The sequence below is a fragment of the Aegilops tauschii genome, chromosome 2 (genome assembly GCF_002575655.3).
Source record: "Aegilops tauschii subsp. strangulata cultivar AL8/78 chromosome 2, Aet v6.0, whole genome shotgun sequence".
Lineage (NCBI taxonomy): Eukaryota > Viridiplantae > Streptophyta > Magnoliopsida > Poales > Poaceae > Aegilops > Aegilops tauschii.
Genome location: NC_053036.3, coordinates 441149982 through 441171936, shown reverse-complemented (window position 1 = coordinate 441171936; position 21955 = coordinate 441149982). Strand labels below are relative to the sequence as shown.

The 21955-nt window shown below is 48.4% G+C and overlaps 1 protein-coding gene across 1 annotated transcript; it reads right to left on the bottom strand.

The window, feature by feature from the left end:
• Positions 1-21391: 21391 nt before the first annotated feature.
• LOC141041104 (zinc finger BED domain-containing protein DAYSLEEPER-like) lies at positions 21392-21724 on the bottom strand. Its single transcript, XM_073507217.1, has one exon. It carries the CDS (start codon positions 21722-21724, stop codon positions 21392-21394), a length of 333 nt encoding a protein of 110 aa, XP_073363318.1.
• Positions 21725-21955: the final 231 nt, after the last annotated feature.

The window sequence follows — 21955 nt, the reverse complement described above, 5'->3', positions numbered from 1 at the left end:
GATATGTGAGATTATCTTGGAGATCAAGCGTTTCGTGGTCCACTCCACGGATAGGATCCGTGAAGCAACGCCTGAGTTGTGAAACGTGGAAGACGTCATGAACCTTGGAAAGATGCGGAGGTAGTTCCAGTTGGTAGGCAACTTCTCCTCGCTTGGCAAGGATGCGAAAGGGTCCAATGTAACAAGGAGCCAATTTGCCTTTGATACCGAATCGATGGGTTCCCTTTAAAGGGGTAACCCGAAGGTAAGCCTTCTCGTCAACCTCAAAATTCAATGCCTTATGTTTGCGGTCATAATGGCTCTTTTGGCGAGATTGGGCTGTTTTCAATTTCTCACGAATAATGCGAACCTGCTCCTCTGCTTCCTGAATCATATCCGGGCCAAAGAGTTGTCTTTCTCCGGTTTCTGACCAGTTAAGAGGCGTTCGACATTTTCGTCCATAGAGAACCTCGAAAGGGGCTTTGCCCAAGCTAGCTTGATAACTATTGTTATAGGCGAACTCGGCGAATGGAAGGCATTTCTCCCAATCCATGCCGAAAGAGATGACAGAAGCTCGGAGCATATCCTCCAGAATTTGATTAACTCGTTCTACCTGACCACTTGATTGAGGGTGGAAGGCGGTGCTAAAGGAGAGACGAGTTCCCATAGCATTCTGGAAACTTTCCCAAAATCGAGAGGTGAAGAGACTTCCACGGTCTGAGTTAATTTCCAATGGAACACCATGAAGAGACACTATTCGGGAGATGTACAAGTCAGCTAGCTGGCTCGCGGTTATACTCTCACGAACAGGTAGGAAGTGAGCTACTTTGGAAAGACGATCGACAACAACGAAGATAGCATTATTCCCTCTCTTGGTCCTGGGAAACCCGGTAATGAAATCCATACCGATTTTATCCCGTTTCCATTCAGGAATAGCCAAAGGCTGAAGGGTGCCAGCAGGCCGTTGATGCTCTGCTTTAACACGACGGCAGATGTCGCAATTAGCAATGTATTGAGCAATTTCTCTCTTCATCCTAGTCCACCAAAACCTCTGGCGTAGGTCTTGATACATTTTGGTACTACCGGGATGAATGGTGAGAGGAGATTCATGAGCTTCCTTAAGGATCAATCGCCTCAGGTTGCGTACCTTGGGAACCACTAGGCGGTCTCAAAAGAACACAACACCTTGGTCATCAATGGAGAAACAATCCGCAACTCCTTTCTTGATGTTCCTTTTAATACGGGAGATTCCCGGATCTACCTTCTGAGATTTGATGATCTGATCCGTAAGGGTAGGTTTCGCCACCAGGGTGGATAGAAATCCTCGAGGAACAATGTGAAGGTTAAGCTTACAGAATTCCTCGTGGAGAAGTGGTTGACTTTGTTGTAACATCAAGTTGTTACAATAAGACTTATGACTTAGCACATCAGCCATGACGTTGGCTTTGCCCGGGGTGTAAGTTATTCCTAAGTCATAATCTGTGATCAACTCGATCCAACGTCTTTGCCTGAGATTCAAATCCGGTTGGGTGAAAATGTATTTTAGACTTTGGTGATCGGTGAAGATCTCGTAACGATTACCGAGAAGGTAATGTCGCCATGTTTTGAGTGCATGGACTACGGCTGCGAGCTCTAGATCATGTGTGGGATAATTATCCTCATGTGGACGCAACTGTCGGGAAGCGTAGGCAATCACGTGACGATCTTGCATGAGTATGCAACCTAGTCCTTGTCGCGAGGCGTCGCAATGGATAACAAAGTCCTTAGAAAAATCTGGTGGTATGAGTATGGGAGCAGTTGTCAGGCGTCTTTTCAGTTCCTGAAAGCTGAACTCGCACTGTGGGGTCCACTCGAACTTTTTATCTTTCTTAAGGAGTTCAGTTAGAGGTTTAGCAACCTTGGAGAAATTCTCGACGAAGCGGCGACAGTAGCTCGCTAAGCCAAGGAAACTCCGAACTTGCTTGACCGATTCAGGTGGAGTCCAGTCAAGGATGGCTTGAACTCACTCGGGATTGACAGCAATACCTTTACCAGAAATTACATGGCCTAGATAGGTCACTTCTGGCAACTAGAATTCACACTTAGAGAATTTAGCATAAAGGCGATGCTCTCGAAGTTTCATCAACACTAGCCTTAGATGCTCGGCATGTTCTTCCTCATTCTTGGAGTAGATGAGTATATCATCGAGGTATACCATGACGAATTTATCCAAGTACTCCATGAAGATCGAGTTCATTAACCGAGAGAAGGTGGCTGGAGCATTGGTTAAACCGAAAGACATGACGGTGTACTCGTATTGGCCATAACGAGTGACGAAGGCCGTTTTAGGAATGTCCCCGTTCTTGATTTTGATTTGATGGTAGCCCAACCTCAAATCCATTTTAGAGATGACTGAGGATCCAGCGAGCTGATCATATAGGTCGTTGATCCTGGGGAGCGGATACTTGTTCTTGATAGTGACTAGGTTGACAGGTCGGTAATCTACAACCATCCGATCCGTACCATCCTTCTTCTTGAGGAAGAGGACGGGGCAAGCCCACGGAGAAGAACTAGGACGGATGAAACCCTTTTTCAAGGACTCATCGAGTTGTTTCTTAAGCTCGGCTAGCTCTAGGGGTGCCATCTTATAAGGTCTTCTAGAGATTGGGACGGTTCCTGGAACAAGGTCTATCACGAACTCGACATCCCTGTCAGGTGGAATACCTGGCAGTTCTTCTGGAAAGACATCCGGGAAGTCACGGACTACCGGAACATCTTCAAGTTCTGGAAGAGGGTTGGCATTTAATGAGTAAAGCTGACGCTTGGACACTCGGGTCAAAACACTGACTGTCTTGCCCGACGGATGAGTGAGTTGAACAGTTCTAGTAGAGCAATCAATCTTAGCATAATGGGCTGACATCCAGTCCATACCCAAGATGATATTTATGCCCGAGGACTTGAGAGCTATTAGTGATGCAAGGAAGACCAATCTGTCGACAAGAATTTCATTTCCATGGCTTATCCCAGAGGTTTGCCATCTAGAACCAGGAGTTTGAATGTCCATGGAGGTGGGCATGTCACAAAATGTGGTGTTGTGCAATAGAGCATAGCTCTCAGAGATAAATGAATGAGATGCTCCAGTATCGAAAAGAACAGTTGCCGGATGGCAATTAACAAGGAGCGTACCAAGGACGACGTTGGGATCCTCATGGGTAGGATCACAGTAAGTAGCCTGATAGTACCCCTGTGCCCCAGGGAGTGATGTTGGCATATAGCGGAAATCAGTGTTCTGAAGCAAGGCAGTTCTGGCTCGCATGATAGTCATCATCGAGTAAGCTGCATCCTGCACGGACATCTCGATCGTAACCCCAAGTCCATAAGAGCAATGGAGGGGTTCAGTGGCTCCCGGATAGGAAGGGTAATTCCTGACTGTGCAAAGATATTGACTTTGATTAAAGTCTTGAAACTGCTCCTCAACGGTATACTCGGGATACCATCGATAGCCTGTCTCAACCATCACTCGGACCAGCATGGCCGTGTGACCAGGTACATCGAGGCACCGGGTCAGACGAACCACTTGATTCTGGGAACGGGTGGCCATCTGAAAGCACGAAATAATGCAAAGGCATTAGAATTTCTAGGAGAATTCGGACAGCATAACGGCTGTAAATGCTCGGAAAAGACTTGAAACATTCGCAACAGTTTGCAAAACCACTCAACAACATCATATCAAGGTTCTGGTTCAACCGACAGCATACTACAGGTAGTAGAAACTGAACCGAAGCATGGAACCAACAATCCTATAAGTTACTACGGATTAGTAACACGTGAACCTGATAGAAAGAAGAGAGCCTAGTCCTTAACCCACGTAGAATGAGAAGAGAATGACTCAGATCAGAGGGCATAAGGTAAAGGAGTAAAAGCGCCTTACGTTCCCTCCCACAATCAATTCCCCTACATATAACTAAAGCATTTCTAGACTCGACATCGACCAGTTTGGCTTAACGCACCTACAGGCAGTCCGGCTCTGATGCCAACGCTGTCAGGACCCCGATTCTATGTCACACCGATCTAGCCTGTAACACCTCATATCACATTGCGGCCTCACGCACGGTACTCCCACGGGTGTCGCCTTACCATGGCCCGGGACCGTTTGCGCCTTTTGGCTCACGTATATGACAATGTCGCTAGCATCCATATGACAGAGAACCCGGGCCGACATGGCTAGTCATGAACCCAAAGCGGCACTAACGTATGGGGACAGGCATACATGAATCAACACCGAACGTGTCGGTCAGCAGCGTGTGAATCCGGGCTGTAGCACTGGGCTAACAGCACTCCGGGAACCCGGGCTGTAGCAGGCTAGGCAGGACTCCGGATGTCACCGCGTGACATTTCCCCTAAGGGACAGACACAGGAACGATATGAAACACATGCCGGCCAGTCAAGTGTCCAGAGCAGTAGTGCTAGGCTAGCAGGACTCTGGTGAACCGGGCTGTAGCGTACTACTATGGCTCAAGGAGGCACTAGACTACATTTCCCCATAAGAGAGGCTGCCAAGGATAAACAACTAGATTGTCGGATCCCACACATACCAAGCATTTCAATCATACACACAATATGCTCGATATGTGTAAATACAACATGGCATCACAACAAAACTCTACAACTCAAAGTACTTTATTTAAGGGGCTCCAGAGAGCCTTACATAACTTGTTCATACAGATAGGGGTCACATGACCCGACACTCAAGTCATACAAACATACAAGCACATGCGGAAGCAAACTCGTCTGGGTACAGACACTAGAAAGAAAGAAGGCTTGACGAAGCCTGTCTATCTACGTAGGCCCTTCACAAGCCTAGATCACCACCTGGGTGGCAAGTCACTCGTCGTCGTCGAGTTCTACATAGAACCCATCGGAAGGGGCGGTGTTGTCGTCTGAAAACAGTAATTGAAGCAACATGAGTACAAAGGTACTCAGCAAGTCTTACAACAGATCCTACTATACATGTTCATTCTCAAGAAGGTAGTGGAGTTATTGCAGCAAGCCAGCTTTGACTCTTGGCTAAGCTATCCTACGAGACACCACTTGTAAAATAGTTTTCGCACACGAGTCCACCAATCACCATTTCAATACTCCATCGTGGATCCTCCCTCGTCATCCCACGAGAGGGCCATCCGCGGTACTCACACTTATCTTGAGGCTTTTAATAGTATCCATTTACTTGTCTATGAACTGCATAAGCGACCAAGTAGTCCTTTACCGCGGACGCGGCTATTCGAATAGTTTTATACCCTGCAGGGGTGTACTTCGTCACACACGCTCTCACCACTTACCACCGTTTACACAGTGTGTACTCGGCAACCTTCAAGCGGAAGCCCAGCGTGGGTGTCGGCCACAGCCTACCTAAACACTCGAGTCTCTAGTCCAGGTTTATCGCCTATTCAGGTTCCATCCGCAGGGAGTCCGGCCGAGGTTTCCACATACGGCCCCGAACAATGTGTGCAGGGTTCCCGAGACACCAAACGGGCGACTCGGTACACCGGGCCACGAGCCTACCGCATCACAGCCCACCCCTTGGTCAGCGCTGTCCACGGCCTCCAGCTTACTACAAACACCAGAAACTACGTGCAACTCCTGGACAGAGGACAAGGGTGATTAAGAAGCCGAGGGGGTCCATTGGTTTCGGGCCCAATGCGTGGTAGTAGCTGAATCTTAAATCACGCATACAGATCTCAGTTCTTAGGGACGGTCTCAATGAAACAACCCACCATGTACTCCTACATGGCCTCCCATCGATACCTTTACCAAATCGTATTCAACACCTCACTCTCATTACCGACACACACTTTCACTCTAGTTCATCACCCTGATGTGCCAGACCTAACACGACTCTAAGCGTAGCAAGCATAGCATTGTAGGAACACAACATGGCTCAATCAACTCCTACACATGCTAGTGGGTTTCATCCAGTTACTGTGGCAATGACAGGTCATGCAAAGGAAAGTGGGTTCAACTACCGCAACACACAGCAGTTTGAATCGCATTGTCTTAATGCAGTAAATGAGAGCAGAAGCGAGAAGATGGGTTTGTATCGAAATGATCAATGGGTTGCTTGCCTGACGGAGTGGTGGTGGGATACTGCCCTTCAGTTGGATACTCGTGAATATCCTCCGAGGCAGAACCTACCACAATGAACACATCAAAGCACAATCAACACCAAGCAAGTGCAACAGTATGATGCATGCATGAGACATGGCAAAATGGGTGTATTGGGCTAATGCAACTAAGACCAGATGGGTTTGGACTATTTTGAATCAGAGATTCAAATTCCAAGTTCATATGTGGCCCTTTTAGTGCTTTATCTTGTTCTGCATTAAACAGTAGGTTAACTTGCTTAAACATGCATGAAACCAGTACAGATGGATAGAATGGATTTTTCTGATCATTTTTCATATATAAATATTTTCACTCTGAGCTATAGATTATTTTCTATGATTTTTTGAAGTTCGTGATAGTTTCTGGAATTTCCTATATAAGAATAATTCCAGTAATTAAATTGCTTATTACGTCAGCAGTGTGTCATGATGACGTCAGCGGTCAACGGGGTCGTCCAGGTCAAACCTGACGTGTGGGTCCCCTGTGTCAGTGTCACTGTTAGTTAGTTAAACTAATTAGAATTAATTTTAACTCTAACTCAGGTTAATTAGCAGGCGGGCCCCACTTGTCAGTGACTCTGGGGAGTCAAACCCGTGGTCAAACCACGCTGACTCGCCGGCGTTTAGCCGCCGGCGACGTCCAGACGCGGCGGTGGAGTGCGGGATCCGTGCTCCGGCGACCAAATGGGCGGCGGAGAGCACATACGCGTAGCTGGGAGCAACCCGCGTCGGTTGGTGGTGAAGGTGGAGCTCGGGGTCGCCGGAATCGACGCCGGCGACGAGCCGTGCGGCTGCCGGGGTACGGGTGTAGTCGAACCCGTCGCTAGAGAGCACGGCGAGGGGCGTGCGATGGTGCTACGGGCTCCTGGCGATGCAGTGAAGCTAACGGCCATGGTCGTGCGACCGTTGGATGGCCGGAGCCTCGTCGGCGACGAGCTCGGCGGCGACGCGTGCGGGTGAGCTACGTGCAGTGGCTACGGAGCTCGAGAGGGAGAATGGAGAGGATAGAAAGGTGGCCAGGCTCACAGTGGTTGCGACGGAGCGGACGGCGAGGTCGGGGGCAAGCTGCTGTGGTGGTGACGGCGGAGGGGATCTCCGGCGGTGGGCGGTGAAGGCGAGGTCGGAGCAGTGGCTTCGGGGCAAGCGAGCGCTCGGGGCTCGACTTGCTGGAAGGAGAAGGCGACGGCGGAGCTGCTGGACACGGTGGGGCGGCGCGAGGACGACCGTGGCTACGGCTACTCCGGCGAGGTGGCAGCGGCTGCGTCGGCCATGGTGGAGGAAGGCGAGGGAGAGGCGATGGGGGAGAAAGGGGGTGTCCAGGGGCTCGGGGGCGCGTCGTGGAGGTCGTCCAGCTCGTCCACGGGCGAGGCGGCAAGCAGGTGGCGCCGTGGCGAGCTCGCGCACGCCGGCGTCACCTCTCTGCCTGCTCTGGCGAGAGCAAGCAGCTGACTGGCCATGGGCCAGCACAGTGCTGGGCCGCCAGGTGGGCTGCCAGGTAAGTTCCTCTCTGCTTTCTGTCTTTCTTTTTTTATTTATTTCTGTTCTGTGTTTTGAAATAGTAGAAATACTATTCCATTTAGGAAAATCCTGAAAATATTCAGAGGCACCTTTGAAAATATTCTCAACAGCCTAAAAATACCTTCAAGATTATTTGGGCATTTTAAAATATTTATAGGATTTTAATTGCCCACATGCAAATACTTATGGCTTGTGCAAAAATCCAAAATGGCCTCCAAAAATATGAAACCATTTTTGGCAGAGGTTTTAGCCAGGACCAAAGATGGTGAATATTTATGGAGGGCATTTCAGGTTCATTGAAAAGGATTTTAGTAAACCCTAGTTGTGTTCAGGGGGGTGCTGGGGGTTTCTGGCATCCCCATTTCAAGTTTCTGTGAAAAGTAGACATGATGCAACACTCTAATGCATGAACTAGCTAGGATGTGACACGGTGGTGGATAGACCACAGCACGGACTGGAGCTCGCCGTGCCAGCCCCTGCCGCAGGCCTCGAGCTTCTTCTTGAAGGTCCTGGTCTTGAGGCCCCTCAGGACCTCCGCGTTGGCGCGTTCGGCCTGACCATTGCTCCTGGGGTGCGCTACCAAAGCGTAGCAGATCTGCGTTCCAAGGTTAGCATAGTAGGTTTTGAAGAGGTTACTAGTGAACTGTGAGCCGTTATTTATGATGATGCAGTTGGGGACCCCGAAGCGGCTCACGAGGCCCTTGATGAACTTGACAGCAGAGCCAGCTGGGATGGTACGGACGGCTTCCACTTCCGCCCACTTGGTGAACTTGTCGATGGCGACGTAGAGGTAGCGGTAGGCCCCAGGCGCTCGAGGGAACGGGCCCAAGATGTCCAGCCCCTAGACCGCGAACGGCCATGTGAGCAGAATGGTCTGGAGGCCCTGAGCCGGCTGATGAATCTGCTTGGCATGGAACTGGCAGGCTTCGCAGGACCTCACCAGCTCAGCTGCGTTGTTGAGCGCAGTGGGCCAGTAGAACCCACTACGGAATACTTTGCCGACGAGGGTCCGTGATGACGAGTGGTGCCCGCAGTCCCCACCATGTATGTCAGTTAGCAGCTCCTTCCCCTGGTCCCTGGAAATGCAGCGCAGGGAGACGTCGTTTGGTTGTTTCCTGTACAACTCGCCATCCTAGATGCAGTACGTCGTGGCTTGCCGAACCACACGCTCTGCATCCTCCTCCTTCTCCGGCAGCGCCCCTTGCATCAGATATTCCTTGAATTCCTTGGTCCAGCATCCCTCCTGAGGTTCGAGCGCCAAGAGCAAGCGAGCTCCTGAGGTCGGGCCACAGGCCGGGGCTCCTGTGGCAGGAGGTTGTGGGAGTTCCTCCCGAGGCTGAGCTGTGCTTGAAAGGTGGTGTCGCCGATGGCTTGAAGAGCCGTTCCTCAAAGACGCCGGGATCTTGTGGCTGCCGCTTGGATGCTCTCCTGGCGATGTCGTCGGCTTCCTTGTTGGTGCCCCGGGGCACGTGCTGCAGCTCCAGGCCCAAGAACTGCTTCTCCATCTTGCGCACCTCTGCGAGGTATGCCTCCATATGCTCATCCTTCGGCTCATATACTTTGTTGGAGAAGTTGACAAGGAGCTGCGATTCGCCCCTAACGGTAAGGCGCTTCACCCCCAGAGCTACCGCGGCCTTCAGGCCATCTATGAGGCCTTCGTATTCCGCGATGTTGTCGGAGACCTTCTCGCCATGCTGAAAGCAGAGCTGCACGGCATAGTAGAGCTTATCCTAAGTGGGCGAGATGAGCACTGCTCCAGCCCCTGCGCCTTGATGCGCAAAGGCACCATCGAAGTACATGACCCAACCGTGTGGTGCTTCACTTCCTGGCGAGGTGTACCGGTATTCGCCTATTTCAAGCGTCGGGACGTCCGTCCATTCCGCCACAAAATCAGCGAGCGCGGCTCCCTTGATGACCCTAGTAGTGCTGAACTCTAACTGGAATGCTTGCAACTCGATGTTCCAATCGGCGACCCTTCCAGCAGAATTGGGGCTCCTGAGCACCCTCTCCAACGGGTAGGCTGAGACGACCTTGATGGGGTGCCCCTGGAAGTAATGACGCAGCTTGCGCGAGGCCACCAAGAGCGCTAGCAGGAGCTTCTGAGGCATGGGATATCGTGCTCTTGCGTCCCGCAACACCGTGCTGACAAAAAATAGCGGGTGCTCGACAAGGACTGGCGCGCTGGCGAGGCTCGTGTCTTGCGGGGGGCCGGACATCTCCTGAGGTGGTGGAACTCCTGGTGCCTGGTCGCTTGCGGGGGTCCCTGTGACGTCGTCCTGCCGAGCTTGGTCTTCTGTTGACGCCGTTGCGGTTCCCACGGCGCCTTCCTGATCTTGCGTCATTTCAGCTGCAGCTCGGCGCAGCGCGCCCTTGGCTTGGTGCTCCTCCCGAACCGCCACCAATACTGCGCTGGCGGAGTACGGGGTAGCGGCAAGGTAGAGCACTAGGGGCTCGAGAGGTCGTGGTGCCACCATCACCGGTGGGCTGGTCAGGTACCTCTTGAGGTCTCGAAAGGCTCGGTCGGCCTCCTGGGTCCACTCGAACGGGCCTTTCTTCGTCATCAACTTGAAGAAGGGTAGGGCGCGTTCTCCTAGCTTGGAGATGAAGCGTCCCAACGCAGTTACCCGACCAGCCAACTTCTGCATTTCCTTTAGGGTATGCGGCGGGCTCATGTCCTCGATGGCCTTGATCTTCTCTGGGTTTGCCTCGATCCCTCTATGGGACACGAGAAAGCCCAGCAGCTTGCTGGAAGGGACGCCGAACACGCACTTCTCCGGGTTGAGCCGCAAGTTCACCTGGCGCAGGCTCTCGAAGGTTTCTTCCAGGTCTTGGATCAGGGTCCTCGCCTCCCGAGATTTCACCACGATGTCGTCGACGTAGGCCTCTGTGTTTCTTCCGAGCTGTCACCCTAAGGCGATGTGCATCAGTCGCTGAAAGGTTGCGCCCGCGTTGCGCATTCCGAAGGGCATGCAGGTGTAGCAGTACACCCCGCACGGGGTCAGGAAGGTTGTCTTCTCCAAATCTTCTACCGCCATCTTGATCTGGTGATATCCCGAGAACGCGTCCAGGAAGCACAGTAGGTCGCACTCGGCGGTGGAGTCGATGATCTGATCGATGCGTGGGAGCGGGAACGGATCTTGGGGGCAGGCTTTGTTAAGGTTGGTGAAGTCGACGCACATCCGTTCCTTCCCGCCTTTCTTCGGCACTACGACGGGGTTCGCCAGCCACTCGGGACACCGAACCTCGCGAATTGCACCCGCCGCTTCTAGCTTGCGGGTCTCTTGGACGATGAAGGCTTGCTTCTCAGTGGACTGCCGTCTCGCCCGCTGCTTCATGGGGCGCACATTGGGGCATACCCTTAAATGATGCTGAATCACCTCTCTCGGGACTCCTACAAGCTGATTGGGCTCCCACGCGAATATATCCTTGTTTGCGCGCAAGAACTTCACCAATGCTTCCTCTTTCCCTGGGTCAAGGCCGGCACCTATGGTAAAGGTGGCTCCTGAGGGCCTGTCCTCGCTGACCGGCACCTGCTTGGTTTCCGCCTTGTCTTGTGTAAACAACTGCTTCTTCTTGGTCGGTATGGCTCCCTTGGGCTTGGAGGCGCCCTCGTCGTCAGGTTGCGCCGTCGCGGCAGTTTTGAGGGCGAGCTTGAGCGCCGTCACGGCCTCCTTGGTGTCCCCCTTGATGGTGAGGACGCCTTTGCTCCCAGGCATCTTCATGAGGTTGTAGGCCGGATGAGTCGCCGCCATGAACTGGGTGACAGCTGGGTACCCGAGGATGGCGTTGTACGGGAGACCGATGCGGGCGATGTCGAAGTCGACCAGCTCGGTGCGGTAGTTGTCGCGTGTGCCGAAGGTGACGGGGAGGCGGATCTGTCCCAGAGAACGGGCACTGCCACCACCGACTCCTGAGAAAGGCTTGCTGAGACTGAGCCGCTCGAGTGGCACGTGAAGAAGGCTGAAGGCCTCTACGGAGAGCAAGTTGAGGCCTGCTCCGCCGTTGATGAGGGTCTTGGTAACAGCCACGTTGCAGATGGTGGGCATGCAGAGCATTGGGAGCTTGCCCGAGCCGGCGGTAGAGTTGGGGTGGTCTTCTGAGCCGAAGGTGAGGTCGGCCTCTGGCGCAGCCCAACCCGGTGGAGCCCCTGGGCGCTTGGAAGCGGCACCAATCTGACGGAGGAACGGCTTGACGTGGCGATCCGAAGGCGGTGCTTGAGAGCTGCCGAGCAGGGCTGCGACTGCGTGGTGCGCCGGCACCGCGTTGCGAGCAGTGAAGAGGTCGCGGAGTTCCCCCAGGACGCCACCATGGATCCCGGGAGGTTGAGCAGCCAGGCGCGTGGCTCGCCGGCGAGGGCCATGGGGAGCCAGTTGGCCATGACCTTGTCGTCGCCCCCGGCCTCGAGGACGGCCTCCTCGTATGCCAGCAGGAACACCGACGGGTCCACCGCGCCGTCGTAGCGCGGCGGCATCTTTGGCCTGAACTTGGGTGGCCACCGCACCTGTCGAAGGGCGGGGGCCAGGGCTCGGAGCCCCCTAGCCCAGTCGTCAGCATCGGCCGTTGGAGCCGGTGGCGGGGCGCCTGCCATTAGGGCGAAACACGGATCAATGAAGGAGAAGCTACGGCGCACCTGGCTCACCAAATGTCTGATCTGGGGTTCCGGCATTACCCTTAAGGTTCGAACTCTGGGGTGCGCGCAAAGTTCTTTCCCTCCTACCGATCTACGCCCAAGCTCGCTAAGATTTCGCGAACGAACTCGACGAACTCGCAACACAGAAAGACACGAGATTTATACTGGTTCGGGCCACCGTTGTGGTGTAATACCCTACTCCAGTGTGGTGGTGGTGGATTGCCTCTTGGGCTGATGAAGAACAGTACAAGGGGAGAACAGCCTCCTGAGGTTGAGGTGTTCTTGTGCTCTGCGGACTTGTGTGGGTGAGATGGCTCTGGATGAGTTATCCCCTACGGTGGTGGCTAGCTCTACTTATATAGGCCTTGTTCCTCTCCCCAAATATTGAGCGGGAAGGGAGCCAACAACGGCGGGCAAATTTGAAAGGGGACAGCTAGTACAAGCTATCCTGGCAAAAGTGGTCTTCGCCTGCAAAAGGCTCTGGTGGTGACGCCGTCTTAGGCTCCATGGTGACCTCCGTCTTGCCGTCCCGCTGGTCTTGGTCTCGTTGCACCGATATGGAAACCTTTGTCTGATGCCTCGGTACTCCGCGCCTGCGCTTTCCCCCTTGGCACCAAAGAGGAAACAAGGACGTTGCGCGCGCTGGCGCCCGCCTCGCGCCCACCTGATCTTGATCGTCATGGCTCAGGTCACGAGAGCCTCGCGAGGTTTTCCCCGCCTTGATATCTCCGCTCCACGCGAGGCAGTCTGGTGAGGCCGCTCCCGAGGAGGTCTTGCGTCGTCCTCCTCGCGAGGGTCTTGTATGCCTTGTTGATGAAGATGGGCCGGACAGGCCTGCTCGCATAGCCACGCCGTGGGCTGCAGGCAGGCAAGTCTGGGGACCCCCGTTCCCAGAACGCCGACAGGGGGGCCGCGACCCCCACCCTTGTCCAATTCGGATTTGGCTTGGGGGCGCGCGCCACCTTATGTGCCAGCCTCACTCTCTCCACTATGGCCCAATAGGCCCATTAACTTTCCCGGGGGGTTCCGGTAGCCTCCCGGTACTCCGAAAAATCCCTGAACCTTATCGGAACCATTCCGGTGTCCGTATATAACCTTCCAATATATCAATCTTTACCTCTCGACCATTTCGAGACTCCTCGTTATATCCATGATCTCATCCGGAACTCCGAACAAACTTCGGTCACCAAAACACATAACTCATAATACAAATCGTCATCGAACGTTAAGCGTGCGGACCCTACGGGTTCGAGAACTATGCAGACATGACCGAGACACATCTTCGGTCAATAACCAATAGCAGAACTTGGATGCTCATATTGGCTCCTACATATTCTATGAAGATCTTTATCGGTCAAACCTTATGACAACATATGTCATTCCCTTTGTCATCGGTATGTTACTTGCCCGAGATTCGATCGTCGGTATCATCATACCTAGTTCAATCACGTTACCGGCAAGTCTCTTTACTCGTTCCGTAATGCATCATCCCGTAACTAACTCATTAGTCACATTGCTTGCAAGGCTTATAGTGTTGTGCATTACCGAGAGGGCCCATAGATACCTCTCCGATACACAGAGTGACAAATCCTAATCTTGATCTAAGCCAACTCAACAAACACCTTCAGAGACACCTATAGTGAATCTTTATAATCACCCAGTTACGTTGTGATGTTTGATAGCACACAAAGTGTTCCCCCGGCATTCGGGAGTTGCATAATCTCATAGTCAGAGGAATATGTATAAGTTTTGAAGAAAGCAATAGCAATAAAACTAAACGATCATAATGGTAAGCTAACGAATGGGTCTTGTCCATCACATCATTCTCTAATGATGTGATCCCGTTAATCAACTGACAACACATGTCTATGGTCAGGAAATTTAACCATCTTTGATTAACGAGCTAGTCAAGTAGAGGCATACTAGGGACACTCTGTTTTGTTTATGTATTCACACATGTACTAAGTTTCCGGTTAATACAATTCTAGCATGAATAATAAACATTTATCATGATATAAGGAAATATAAATAACAACTTTATTATCGCCTCTAGGGCATATTTCTTTCAGTCTCCCACTTGCACTAGAGTCAATAATCCAGATTACACAGTAATGATTCTAACACCCATGGAGTCTTGGTGTTGATCATGTTTTGCTCGTGGAAGAGGCTTAGTCAACGGGTCTGCAACATTCAGATCCATGTGTATTTTTCAAATCTCTATGTCTCCTTCCTGGACTTGATCGCGGATGGAATTGAAGCGTCTCTTGATGTGTTTGGTTCTCTTGTGAAATCTGGATTCCTTCGCCAAGGCTATTGCTCCAGTATTGTCACAAAATATTTTCATTGGACCCGATGCACTAGGTATCACACCTAGATCGAATATGAACTCCTTCATCCAGACTCCTTCATTTGCTGCTTCCGAAGCAGCTATGTACTCCGCTTCACACATAGATCCCACCACGATGCTCTGCTTGGAACTGCACCAACTTACTGCTCCACCATTCAATATAAATACGTATCTGGTTTGCGACTTAGAGTCATCCGGATCAGTGTCAAAGCTTGCATGGACGTAACCATTTACGACAAGCTCTTTGTCACCTCCATAAACGAGAAACATATCCTTAGTCCTTTTCAGGTATTTCAGGATGTTCTTGACCGCTGTCCAGTGATCCACTCCTGGATTACTTTGGTACCTCCCTGCTAAACTTATAGCAAGGCACACATCAGGTCTGGTACACAGCATTGCATACATGATAGAACCTATGGCTGAGGCATAGGGAATGACTTTCATTTTCTCTCTATCTTATGCAGTGGTCGGGCATTGAGTCTGACTCAACTTCACACCTTGTAACACAGGCAAGAACACTTTCTTTGACTGGTCCATTTTGAACTTCTTCAAAACTTTATCAAAGTATGTGCTTTGTGAAAGTCCAATTAAACGTCTTGATCTATCTCTATAGATCTTGATGCCCAATATATAAGCAGCTTCACTGAGGTATTTCATTGAAAAATTCTTATTCAAGTATCCTTTCATGCTATCCAGAAATTCTGTATTATTTCTAATCAACAATATGTCATCCACATATAACATTAGAAATGCTACAGAGCTCCCACTCACTTTCTTGTAAATACAGACTTCTTCAAAACTCTGTATAAAACCATATGCTTTGATCACACTATCAAAGCATATATTCCAACTCCAAGAGGCTTGCACCAGTCCATAAATGGATCGCTGGAGCTTGCACACTTTGTTAGCACCTTTAGGATCGACAAAACCTTCTGGTTACATCATATACAACTCTTCTTTAAGATATTCATTAAGGAATGTAGTTTTGACATCCATTTGCCAAATCTCATAATCATAAAATGCGGCAATTGCTAACATGATTCAGACAGACTTAAGCATCGCTACGGGTGAGAAGGTATCATCGTAATCAACCCCTTGAACTTGTCGAAAACCTTTCGCAACAAGTCGAGCTTTGTAGACAGTAACATTACCGTCAGCGTCAGTCTTCTTCTTGAAGATCCATTTATTCTCTATGGCTTGCCGATCATCGGGCAAGTCAACCAAAGTCCATACTTTGTTCTCATACATGGATCCAATCTCAGATTTCATGGCCTCAAGCCATTTCGCGGAATCTAGGCTCGTCATCGCTTCCTCATAGTTTGTAGGTTCGTCATGGTCTAGTAACATGACTTCCAGAACAGGATTACTGTACCACTCTGGCGCAGAACGTACTCTGGTTGACCTACGAGGTTTGGTAGTAACTTGATCTGAAGTTTCATGGTCATCATCATTAGCTTCCTCACTAATTGGTGTAGGAATCACTAGAACTGATTTCTGTGATGAACTACTTTCCAATTTGGGAGAAGGTACAATTACCTCATCAAGTTCTACTTTCCTCCCACTCACTTCTTTCGAGAGAAACTCCTTCTCTAGAAAGGATCCATTCTTAGCAACGAATATCTTGCCTTCGTATCTGTGATAGAAGGTGTACCCAACAATTTCCTTTGGGTATCCTATGAAGACACATTTCTCCAATTTGGGTTCGAGCTTATCAGGTTGAAGCTTTTTCACATAAGCATCACAGCCCCAAACTTTAAGAAATTACAGCTTAGGTTTCTTGCTAAACCACAGTTCATATGGTGTCGTCTCAACGGATTTAGATGGTGCCCTATTTAACGTGAATGCATCTATCTCTAAAGCATAACCCCAAAATGATAGTGGTAAATCGGTAAGAGACATCATAGATCGCACCATATCTAATAAAGTACGGTTACGACGTTCGGACACACCATTATGCTGTGGTGTTCCAGGTGGCGTGAGTTGCGAAACTATTCCGCATTGTTTCAAATGAAGACCAAACTCATAACTCAAATATTATCCTCCACAATCCGATTGTAGAAACTTTATTTTCTTGTTACGATGATTTTCCACTTAACTCTGAAATTCTTTAAATTTTCAAATGTTTTAGACTTATGTTTTATTAAGTAGATATACCCATATCTGCTCAAATCATCTGTGAAGGTCAGAAAATAATGATACCTGCCGCGAGCCTCAACACTCATTGGACCGCATACATCAGTATGTATTATTTCCAATAAGTCAGTTGCTCGCTCCATTGTTCCGGAGAACGGAGTCTTAGTCATCTTGCCCATGAGGCATGGTTTGCAAGCATCAAGTGATTCATAATCAAGTGATTCCAAAAGCCCATCAGCATGGAGTTTCTTCATGCGCTTTACACCAATATGACCTAAACGACAGTGCCACAAATAAGTTGCACTATCATTATTAACTTTGCATCTTCTGGCTTCAATATTATGAATATGTATGTCACTACAATCGAGATTCAACAAAAATAGACCACTCTTCAAGGGTGCATGACCATAAAAGATATTACTCATATAAATAGAACAACCATTATTCTCTGATTTAAATGAATAACCGTCTCGCATTAAACAAGATCCAGATATAATGTTCATGCTCAAATGTTGGCACCAAATAACAATTATTCAGGTCTAAAACTAATCCCAACAGTAGATGTAGAGGTAGCGTGCCGACGGCGATCACGTCGAATTTGGAACCATTTCCCACGCGCATCGTCACCTCGTCCTTAGCCAATCTTCATTTAATTCGTAGCCCCTGTTCGAGTTGCAAATATGAGCAACAGAACCAGTATCAAATATCCAGGCGCTACTACGAGCATTAGTAAGATACACATCACATGTATATCAAATATACGTTTCACTTTGCCATCCTTCTTATCCGCCAAATACTTGGGGCAGTTCTGCTTCCAGTGACCAGTCCCTTTGCAGTAGAAGCACTCAGTTTCAGGCTTAGGTCCAGACTTGGGCTTCTTCCCTTGAGCAGCAACTTGTTTGTTGTTCTTCTTGAAGTTCCCCTTCTCCCCTTTGCCCTTTTTCTTGAAACTAGTGGTCTTGTTAACCATCAACACTTGATGCTCCTTCTTGATTTCTACCTCCGTAGCCTTTAGCATCGCGCAGAGCTCGGGAATTGTCTTTTCCATCCCTTGCATATTATAATTCATCACGAAGCCTTTATAGCTTGGTGGCAGTGATTGAAGTACTCTGTCAATGACACTATCATCAGGAAGATTAACTCCCAGCTGAGTCAAGTGGTTATGGTACCCAGACATTTGAGTATATGTTCTCTAACAGAACTATTCTCCTCCATCTTGCAGCTATAGAACTTGTTGGAGACTTCATATCTCTCAACTCGGGCATTTGCTTGAAATATTAACTTCAACTCCTGGAACATCTCATATGCTCCATGACGTTGAAAACATCTCTGAAGTCCCGATTCTAAGCCATAAAGCATGGCACACTGAACTATCGAGTAGTCATCAACTTTGCTCTGCCAGACGTTCATAACATCCGGAGTTGCTCCTGCAGTGGGCCTTGCACCTAGTGGTGCTTCCAGGACGTAATTCTTCTACGTAGCGTAATTCTTCTATGCAGCAATGAGGATAATCCTCAAGTTACGGACCCAGTCCGTGTAGTTGCTACCATCATCTCTCAACTTAGCTTTCTCTAGGAACGCATTAAAATTCAAGGGAACGATAGCACGGGCCATTGATCTACAACAACATAGACATGCAAAAACTATCAGGTACTAAGTTCATGATAAATTAAGGTTCAATTAATCATATTACTTAAGAACTCCCACTTAGATAGACATCCCTATAGTCATCTAAATGACCACCTGACCCATATCACTAAACCATGTCTGATCATCACGTGAGATGGAGTAGTTTTCAATGGTGAACATCTCTATGTTGAACATATCTACTATATGATTCACGTTCGACCTTTCGGTCTCAGTGTTCTGTTGTATGTGAACGTAGAGCTTATCACACCCGATCATCACGTGGTGTCTCGGCACGACAAACTGTAGCAATGGTGCATACTCAGGGAGAACACTTGTACCTTGAAATTTAGTGAGGGGTCATCTTATAATGCTGCCGTCGTACTAAGCAAAATAAGATGCATAAAAGATAAACATCACATGCAATCAAAATATGTGACATCATATGGCCATCGTCATCTTGTGCCTTTGATCTCCATCTCCAAAGCACCATCATGATCTCCATCGTCACCGGCATGACACCTTGATCTCCATCGTAGCATCGTTGTCCAACTATTGCTTCTAAATCTGAGAGTGGGTGGGCAACCGAACCGAACCTGAACTGAACCCACGTGATGACATTTCGGAAACCAAACCAAACTGAACCCATGTAATTGGCATTGGCACCCAGCCCAAACTATACCATATGACAGATTCTCCAAAACCAAACTAAACCCATTCTAGGAACTATGGTTGTAGCCTATAGTTCTAGATCAGTTCCCCACCCATACATGTAAAGTATCAGTATATGTACAATCAGAACAAGAATGCACTTGATAGTTAAAATTTGATTCAGGTTGAGATCAGATGCTTGGAGTTCACGTCCATCATTACAAGAATAACATTTTCTTCAAAGGTTTAGAACTTGATTACAGAGGATAATAGTAACCCCTGCATGTCATGGGCTCATGGCGACCATGATATACACTAGACTACCACTTCAGTGCTGATGGCTGCATGTTTCAACTTGGAGCCATTGTTCTTCAGATTAACCGAAAATGTCATGCTGGGTGCTTCTGAACTTGTTGAAAGCAGGATTTCTAGGCAAGAGAAGAACCAGAATAGTCTGATGCTGGAGGAACAAATGTCTGCACCAACACAAAAGAGAGATGCCCTGAGTTTTGTCAGTCACACAAACCAATCCCCTCCTGTTGGAAAAAATGTGGTTGCAGAAGCAACTACTGGACTCAAAATATTTACCCACATATGCCTTAACAAGTACATAAAATAGTACAAATATATTTGGTCGTACATGGTCATAGTATTGTCTCCAAACACCTAAATCCAAAACGAAGAGAACATATTCTATTCTATTCCTCGACAACCTTCAGAAAAATTAACAGACCGAAGAAAGGACACCAAAGAGGTGCCACTAACTTGTGCAACATCAGAAAAAAGGTAGACTAATAAATATAACAGTTTGCTACCAAATTGGCCAACTGTTAATTTTTCTAAAGAGCCAACTAATAAACATAAACAAACATAACAGTAGACTAATAAACACCTAAAAATGATTGGGATTTTCTAAAGAGCCAGCTTGGCCACCAAATTGGGAACTTCACTAGCCCTTGCTTATATATAACGATGATCAAGATTATATTTTTACCTTTTGTTGGTTCCAAATTTTTAGTTGCATCCTTACTGTCCATCTCCTGCAAATGAAATAAAATATTAATTTAAAGGCATATCAACACTTCTATACTACATGCTTTATATATCACATTCTACACAAGTAGTAGAACCAAAATGTAAGCAATTAACTCACCCTCCTTTGGTTTGAACAACCAATCTTTAGCACAAACAAGCGCTTCTAGCATATCAGGGGTCAAAGAACTTCTCGTGTCACCAAGTATCCTCTTACCACAACTGAAAGCTAATTCGGATGCCACTGTGCTCAAAGGAATTGCGAGAAAGTCACGGGCCATCGATGCCAATATAGGAAACTTTTCAGCATGCCTCTTCCACCAACCCAAGACATCAAAGTCAGCACAATCCTACTCCCTTGCTTCTTCCAAGTATGTGTCAAGTTTTGATTTGTGTACACGTGACCTCCGACGAGACTTGTGTTGGGCAAACTCTTCTTCCAGCTTTCTTTTCCCTGCAATAGGTGATCCAATAGTGGCATTGCCTTGACTAGAAGGTGTCGAGTGTGCAGTGCTTGTCGCTGCAAGTAGCTCATATTCCTTGACATACTTTCTCACCCATTCTAAAGCAATCTCCACTTGTTTTGAAACCTGCTCCTCGTTGATAGACAACTTGCAATAGAATAAATCCAAATAATCTTCTTTCCTCCTTGGATCCAGGAATGTACCAATGACAAGTGAGTGGTTAAACTCAATGCCCTTGCTTTTTCTATGACGGTTAGGAACTGCATTCTCCTTCTCCTCGGGATCCCAATATTTATCGAGCTTTGTTTGCATCGCTGCCGCCAATTCCTTCAACACTTCAGAGGTTTTCCAACCTGGATCTTTTAATCCATGGCGAATACAAAGCACAACCGGCAGAAACTTATGTGCAGTTGGCTTCCTATGAGCTGAAACAATTAAGGTATGCTCTTCAAAAGCTTTTAGAAACTCACAAATAGCTGCTGCCCTTTCCCATTCTTGCTCACTTGGAGATTCTATCATCTTTCGAGTTGCATAACTAGTGAGGACAGATTTGTATATCAATGCTTCTACAAGCATTTTCCATGTTGAGTTCCATCTGGTTGGTGTATCAATAGAGATACCTTTCTTTGAAGGCGGACCCGTCCCACTTGCAATTGTATTGAAATCCTGAAGTCTTGAAGGAGAAGAGTCAATAAACTTCAGCAACTCTCGTATCATGTCAATAGCTTCATGGGTTATCTTCATTCCATCCTGAAACAAGATATTGAGAATGTGTGCACATCACCTCACATGCAAATGTTGACCTTCAAGGAGCAGCTCATGTTTGTGATATTTTATCAACTCATCACATGCATTAGTATTATTGCTGGCATTATCCAGTGTCAAAGTGAACAGCTTGCCCCTTTATGCCCCATTCTGTTAGGCAACCAACAAGTTCCTCTTCTATCGCATAGTCCATGTGAGGATACTTCACCTCTGCGAAACTTATGATCTTCTTCTTGTAGATGAATTCTGCATTGATATAGTGGGCGGTGATGGACATGTAGCCCAAGCTCTGTGATGAAGTCCACATATCAGATGTTAAGAAAATGCGAGAATCCAAATTTTGTAACTCAACTTCGATATCTTTCTTCATTCCCTTGTACATCTTCACTGCATCATCGCGAATTGTGTGACGACCCATGACTTGAAATGCTGGCTGCATTGAGTTAATCCATGACTAAAGGTATGGATCTTCAAACTTAAGAAAGGGGATCTCAGGATGGATGCAAAACTTGACCATGAGATCACGGCAAACTTTTTGATCAAACACAAACGGGCCTTCGGAAGTTGTTTTTTTCATAGTCAACAGAAAATTCTTCCTACAACCATCCTCAATTGATTTGCAAGACTCTGCAATATGGGTTCTCAAACTCGTAGTCCCAAACTTGGTGTG